Source organism: Anolis sagrei, chromosome 3, assembly GCF_037176765.1.
Source record: "Anolis sagrei isolate rAnoSag1 chromosome 3, rAnoSag1.mat, whole genome shotgun sequence".
Taxonomy (NCBI): domain Eukaryota; kingdom Metazoa; phylum Chordata; class Lepidosauria; order Squamata; family Dactyloidae; genus Anolis; species Anolis sagrei.
This window is the reverse complement of record NC_090023.1, coordinates 241,291,566-241,299,038: the sequence shown is the minus strand read 5'-3', so window position 1 is coordinate 241,299,038 and position 7,473 is coordinate 241,291,566. Positions and strand designations below refer to the sequence as shown.

The window sequence follows — 7,473 nt, the reverse complement described above, 5'->3', positions numbered from 1 at the left end:
GAGTGGCAGCTGGTGACGCGCTTCCGGAAGGCGGGGCCTGCGTGAGAGGGGCAGTTGCTGCTTACGCGGCGCCTTGGCTGGAGGCAGGTCCCGCTCGGAGGGAGCAACAGCAAAGATGGTGGCCAAGCAGCGCATCCGGATGGCCAACGAGAAGCACAGCAAGAACATCACACAACGCGGGAACGTGGCCAAGACCTCGGTAAGGGCGGGTGTGGAGGGGACAGGCCATCTCAAGCAGGCCTGGGCCAAGTTGGGCCTTGCAGGGGTTTGGGACTCCAACTCCCATCATTCCTAACAGCCTCAGGCCCTTTCCTTTCCCCCCTCAGCCTCTTAAGCGGCTGAGGGGGAAAAGGAAAGGGCCTGAGGCTGTTAGGAATGGTGGGAGTTGAAGTCCCAACCCCCTGCAGGGCCCAACTTGGCCCAGATCTGCTTTCTCCTCTTCTTAATCCCCTTCTTCTTCCTCCTGATCCCTTTTGATAACTTCCTGACTGTGAGAGCCGTTCAGCAGTGGAACTCTCTGCCTCAGAGTGCGGTGGCGGCTCCTTCTTTGGAGGCTAGATGGCCATCTGTCAGGGGTGCTTTGAATGCAACATTCCTGCTTCTTGGCAGGGGGTTGGACTGGATGGCCCATGAGGTCCCTTCTTCTTCCTCCTTCTCCTTTTTGATAACTTCCTGACTGTGAGAGCCATTCAGCAGTGGAACTCTCTGCCTCGGAGTGCGGTAGCGGCTCCTTCTTTGGAGGCTAGATGGCCATCTGTCAGGGGTGCTTTGAATGCAATATTCCTGCTTCTTGGCAGGGGGTTGGACTGGATGGCCCATGAGGTCTCTTCCAACTCTATGATTCTATGATTCTGGCTCTTCTCCCCACAGAGAAACGCCCCGGAAGAGAAGGCTTCGGTGGGGCCCTGGCTGCTGGCGCTCTTCATCTTCGTGGTCTGTGGATCCGGTAAGTGAGTCGTGACAGGGTCAGAAGAAGAAGAACTTTATCTTTCTACTCCATCTCCCTGAAGGGACTCGGGGCGGCTCACATGGGGCCAAGCCCAAGGCAAAATACAATTAAAAACAAAACAATAGATAGAAAGTATTGCACTGTATGCAACAAACATTTCCAAATGGATGTCTACTTAAATAAAATAAAAATAATTGAGAAAGATTTCAGCAAGGGGAAAAAAGCAATAACAAATTTAAAAAGCATAAAACAACATAAGAATAATAAACAAGCAACAAAAGCAACAGCAGATGGAGGTCTGTGGATCCAGTAAGTGAGTCGTGACAGGGTCAGAAGAAGAAGGACTTTTATTTTTCTACTCCGCCTCCATCTTCCCGAAGGGACTCAGGGTGGCTCACATGGGGCCAAGGCAAAATACAATTAAAATCAAAACAATAGATAGAAAGTATTGCACTGTATGCAACAAACATTTCCAAATGGATGTCTACTTAAATAAAATAAAAAACAATTGAAGAGAAAGATTTCAACAGGGGGAAAAATAACAAATTAAAACAGCATAAAACAACATAACAATAATAAACAAGCATCAAAAGCAACAGCAGGCTAATTTTGGAGAGGCAGGGAAGGAGGACCACTATGCAAACTGGTTAAAGGATAAGGTGGATCAAAACATATAATAGCGTTAAGATCATCTGGAGAGGCCCTGCTCTCGATCCCACCACCTTCGGAGTCGCGTCTGATGGGGATGAGAGACAGGGCCTTTTCTGTGGTGGCTATGGAATTCCCTCCCGAAGGAAATTAAATCTGCCCCCTCCCTCCTGACCTTTAGGAAGCTAGTGAAAACCTGGCTGTGGAGTGAGGCGTTTGCAGAATGATGGGTGAGACTGATAATCGACCAAAGTATTGACCACAATATACGGACTGAGTTGGACATGTTTTTTATCTTGGCGAACTGCTTTTGTGTATTTATTTTATATATATTGGTAATTTACTTTTGTTATATGTTGTCTTTGATTTTTACTGTTTAGCATTGAATTCTGGCTGTTAGCTGGTCTGAGTCCATCTACAGAGGTAGAGAAGATCGGGATATAAAAGTTTTAAATAAATAAATAAATAGCATAGGAAATAGCATGGAAACAGAGCAATTAAACAGGATCAATTCAGCATAACTTTAAAAATATATAGAAACGTAATATAGGAATTCAGATTCATGTCATGATATAGATCATTTGTCATAGGGGTCATCAGTCAAATGCACAACGAAACATCCACATCTTTAATTCCGTATGGAATGTGGGTAGGGTGGGTGCCAGCCTATTTTCCCTGGGGAGGGAGTTCCAGAGATGAGGGGACAGTGAAGGTGTGTGTCAAGGCTTTCTGATACCTTTTATTGATATTGAAGTTCATATTTTAACACAACAACCCTACAAGATGCATGGGGCAACTTGAGCACTCTGGGTGTTTTGGTCTGCTGTTAGGAATTGTGGGAGTTGGAGTGCAAAATATCTGGAGGGCCCAAGTTGGTCCCGGCCTGCAATTGTTGACATCCACACATTTAGAGTGGGCCTCCTGGTGGCACAGTGGGTTAAACCACTGAGCTGCTGAACTTGCTGACCGAAAGGTCAGAGGTTCGAATCAAGGGAGAAGGGTGAGCTTCTGCTGTTAGTCCCAGCTTCTACCAACCTAGCAGTCCAAAATCATGCCAATGTGATCAATAGGTACTGCTTCTGCGGGAAGGTAACGGTACTCCATGTAGTTATGCTGGCCATGTGACCGACTGACAACATCAGCTTTTCGGCTTAGAAGTGAAGATGAGCACACTCCCCCCCCCCCCCCCTAAACTTAATGTCAGGGGAAATCTTTACCTTTTACACATTCAGTGATTGATCTAATTTATTAGCCTTACCACATGTGCAGGTGGTGGCATCAACTCTATTTAGAAAACTGAAAGAAAATTGAGCTGTAGTTTTTAAGTATTCATGGAGAAGAAGTGCTAGATGATTGGTTCCACAAAACATAGCTTCAGGCCTTATTATTATCAAATTCATTTATACCCCACTCAAAGGTTAGCTGGGGAGGCCCTCCTCTCAATCCCATCCCCCTCACAAGTGAGGTTGGTGGGGACAAGGGAGAGAGCCTTCTTGTTAGTGGCCCCGCGCCTTTGGAATGCCCTCCCCAAGGAAATTGGACAAGCACCCACCCTCATAACTTTCAGGAAGGAGTTGAAAACCTGGATGTTTAAGCAGGCTTTTGATGATGGCTAGGAGCATTAACCACCCTATCGAACAGGACTTTAAATGGTTATCAGAACTATAACTTATAATGCTGGATACCCTTATCATAGGAATTGGCTGCTTTTAAAGAGTGTTTTATATGTATACTGTTTTAGAGGGCTAAATAGTATTTTAAACTGTTTATTTTTGTTCACAATACTGTACCATTTTGTTTTATTAATTGACATGCGATTATTGTTTGATATATCATTTACTGTATTTGCTGTTTTGTTGTAAACCACCCCGAGTCCCACCTGGGAGAGGGGGCAGGATATAAATAAAGCTTATTTTTATTATTTGTCTCCCCCGCAGGGAGCTCAAAGCAGCTTAACATAAAAGCATCCGCATATCCATTTCAAATATACAGATGTTAAAATAGGATGAAATATAAATAGCATTTAAAAATTCCCAGTAGTGGTTGGAAAGATCCTTTTTCCTCTCAAGGAATTCTAATACTGTAGTTTACTAGTGATCAGTAGAAAGTGTGTGTGAAGGGAGAATTCAGGAGGGCTCGATAGAGAGTGGCAGGTGATCTATCCTGGGACCTCATTTAGTGTAATGGAGTTACAGCCTCAGTGTGAGTTGCAACAGCAATGACTGCTTTGTTACTCAACTCTGTTTTAAGAAATTTGCACTTCATACGTCTTCATCTGTCCACATTCCCCTAGTAACCACCTTCCCTATCATTGACTTTATGTAGGTCAACAAGAATAAGTGCACGAGTGAGACTTGCATGTAAGGATTGTAGAATTTCCTATCATTGGAAGATGTCGGTTAATCTCACAACTCAGTGGAATTCACTTCATAATAAACACATTCATATTTGTGCTCACTATGATTTGAGACTTCCCTGTTTAAATAGCCAAATCACCTGCAAGGTAGTCTTCCTGCAATTGGGTATCTTTGAAAAAAAAGGCTTATGCAAAGCAAGTGTTCTAAACACTGTCATTAAGAGTGTCATGTGCTTAGTTGATCTCTTTAACTGTAGCAACGTCAGCTTTGTATATCCATTGAGACTAATAACGGTATAATAATATTGGGTTTTATTATTTCTCTCTTTGGTTTTACACACGTGTTGAAAATAAAAAAGGCCTAACCAAATTATGTTAAAGGAAAAAGCTTGATATCTTATGATAAAGTCTATTTTAGCAACTCCCATTCATGATAAGATCAGAAACAATTATTTTAAAATAACTATAAGTGAGCTATAAATAGTATATCCATATTTTATGGTAAGGAAAGGAATAAAATCATCTTGGTAAACCTTGCTAGCTTTTTAAGACAGCTTGTCCGGGTTATGTTCCCCTTCTAAGAAAATATATATCAGATGGAGTCAAAAGTGATTTATCTGGCATCGCACTGATAGTTAGTATGGGTGCTTTCAACCAGGAAAATGAAACGTCTTGCCATATGGTAGAACTCACTACTTTGTAATGTTACTATAACGTTTACATAGAACAAGAAAGCATAAAGCAGTACACCCATATATAGTATATCCATGCAGTTTCCTAAAATAAACTTATTCATGGGTTTTTTAAATACGTTGTATTGACTCTGTCTTAATGGAAATGCTTATAATTGAGTCGCCTTCGGGCTGATATGGGTGGGATAGAAGTAATATAAATAAATAAATAAATATTGAACTTTTGACAAATTCTGTTGTTTATCAGCATCTTTCTCTTGTTCTTTTTCCAGCTATCTTCCAGATTATTCAGAGTATCAGGATGGGAATGTGAAGGATCAAATCTTTGTACAAGATAGCTTCATTTCTCCTGTGAACTATGAACTCTCATTCCTGATGTTTGATAACTCGGAATTTAAATTTGCTGTCATCTTGCTTCTGAAGAACTTTCCATGTTGACCATATGTCATTCCAGGTTCCTTCACAAATCATTCCAAGTTTTCTAGTCCATGCCACAGTGCCTTGAGAAAGCACCACATGTATAAAGCAATAAAGAATTATTGTTAACTTACAATCGTGGACCTACTTATTCTGTGAATCAAACTCATGCTTTCTGTTGAACTATTAAGTGTAAGCAGTGTAGATACTTAGTGACCACATCATATGTAAACACTGATCTTTGTTCATCTTCTGTATAAATGGAAATGGTTTTATTTAAAATTAAAAAGTTAAGCTTATCAGATAGTGACTGTATGGCTAGTTGGAAGCACACTCATGCAAGCTAGTTAACAGATGTGTGCTGTGGCTTTTGTTTATCTAAAAAGAACATCTTCTGTATGTGTAGCTTAGTTTTATCATCGCATGTGGCAACTTAACTCTTAAATGATTCTGATAGAAGACTTCATCCAATGCTTCCTGGGAGATTGTTTAATGAAACAATGTAATTTAAGACCAATGGCTTTATAGATTATATAAAGGAACAGAATTCTTCAGTTTTAATGTGCCAGAAATTTCACAGAAAATGCTTAGTTGTTGTATTGTACTTTGAGTGTCAGTGATTTTATGCCATCATTCCTTTGGGGGCAGAATGGGCAAAAGGAGTAATTACAGTTAATATGGTAAAGGTGCAGAAAAATCATCTGGTGATTTGTTCCATAATGTTGCAGTGTTCACAGTAACTCATCCAGGGAGCACTAACATGCATGCAGCCTGAATAGCGCCCTGCTTGTGCTGAACACATTAATAGGTTAAATATACTGCTGAATCCAAATTTTTATATTGCTGTGACTCGAGCCATTTTTTGTTACTCTACAGCATGTTAATTTCAAAGAAGTCTTCAGCAGAAAGGTGTAAAGGAAACTGGGTTACATTTTCACAGGGTAGTAGACTCAAAAATGAATTGTCTTTGCCACTTCTAACAACATCTTGTTAAATAGCATAGCAAGAATGCGGTGAAATTTGGCACTCTTTCAGGAAATGCCTTATCAACAGGTAATTGGACCACAAATAAACTATTTAAAGGGCTGAGTGAAAAGCTAGCTAGATATATGACTCTGTAATTTTGCAGGGCTGTATGATAAATGACTGGAAGGCTATGTTTTTACCATGAGCTGTCAGTACATTCTGTAAATGGGAATCGCTTGTTTGTAATCCAAGAACTATTTCCAATAAATTACTTTAAAATCTGATATGTGTTAATTTTGTACATTTTTCACACACGGGATTTAATTTAAGAATTAATTCATCAACTGGTTTTTGTTAGACATTACAGGACTGTTTGACACAGCACTAAAATTTAGGGTTGCCCGTTATGGTCAGATTGCCCATTTGACCATAATATTGGCACATCAGCATAAGCACAGGGCCAAAAATTATGATCGGAAGGTAGGGAAACTGGCTTGCTCTGAATTGTAAGCTTCCTCAAAGTCCATTTGTGATCCATCTCATTATAAAGTTACACACAATAGGTATCATATGGCAAGATACCTATTGAACTCAATGGAGAATCAAAGCACACTGCTTAACATTCTGCCTTTAGTGTCACAATAAGGCATAAATTCAGCATAACCTGCAGGTGAAGATAACATTGAGATTTGACAACTCTCATGACACTCAAAACGGACATGGAAGAGAATAATGATAACAATGGCAAATGAGTAGGAATGAGATTCCCAAGGACTGAAATATCTTTGGGACTCCACATACAGATGCCTGGCAGAAATGTGTGCCACAGTTTCACCTGTGGGGATGCCAAACTAACATTACTTTGCTCAGGTAAGCAACTTGGAGACATAGGATACCTGTAAGTAGAGATGGACAATGGCAGTGTGTTCATGGAGAAATATTCTGTTTCTAGGACCATTTAGAGATCATAGAGGGCCAAAAATCCCCCAAAATAGAAGTGGCTAGAAGTCCACTTTAAAAATTGAAAACCAAGTATGATATGGCTGTGGGAGCACTGTTCCCAGGAGAGACAATTCGCTTTTGGAAAGGGTGTAAAGGGTCAAGGGTTGAAAAAAGATCTTATACTTTGCTTTGTTAATTGCCATTGAGTCAGACTTATTGTGACCCTATGAATAAGAGACTTCCAGGTCATCCTGTCATCAACAGCCCTGCTCAGGTCTTGCAAACTTTGAGCTGTGTCTTCCCTGACGGTGTATTCATCTGCAGCGCAGTCTTCCTCTTTTCCTACTGTTTCACCTTGTATTGGAGACTGCAGTCAAGAAAGATGGCAGGTATGAAATAACTATTCCGTGGTTCCCAACCTTTGGTCCTCCAGGTGTTCTGGACTTCAGCTCCTGCAATTCCTAACAGCTAGTACGCTGACTGGGATTTCTGGGCATTGAAGT

At 40.9% G+C, this 7,473-nt stretch overlaps 1 protein-coding gene across 1 annotated transcript; it reads left to right on the top strand.

The window, feature by feature from the left end:
- The first annotated feature begins 3 nt into the window (after positions 1–3).
- SERP1 (stress associated endoplasmic reticulum protein 1) lies at positions 4–6,312 on the top strand. The gene is made up of 3 exons (XM_060767726.2): positions 4–199; positions 871–946; positions 4,918–6,312. The coding sequence occupies exons 1-3, from the start codon at positions 116–118 to the stop codon at positions 4,956–4,958; spliced, it is 201 nt and encodes a 66-aa protein (XP_060623709.1). The 5' UTR covers positions 4–115; the 3' UTR covers positions 4,959–6,312.
- The last annotated feature ends 1,161 nt before the right edge of the window (positions 6,313–7,473 follow it).

What these genes read in the sequence shown, in the direction of transcription:
- SERP1 (XM_060767726.2), top strand. Translation starts at nt 116, where the DNA reads ATGGTGGCCAAGCAGCGCATCCGGATGGCCAACGAGAAGCACAGCAAG. An exon ending in GGAACGTGGCCAAGACCTCG is followed by an intron (nt 200 to 870) that starts GTAAGGGCGGGT and finishes TTCTCCCCACAG; the next exon opens with AGAAACGCCCCGGAAGAGAA. An exon ending in CTTCGTGGTCTGTGGATCCG is followed by an intron (nt 947 to 4,917) that starts GTAAGTGAGTCG and finishes TTCTTTTTCCAG; the next exon opens with CTATCTTCCAGATTATTCAG.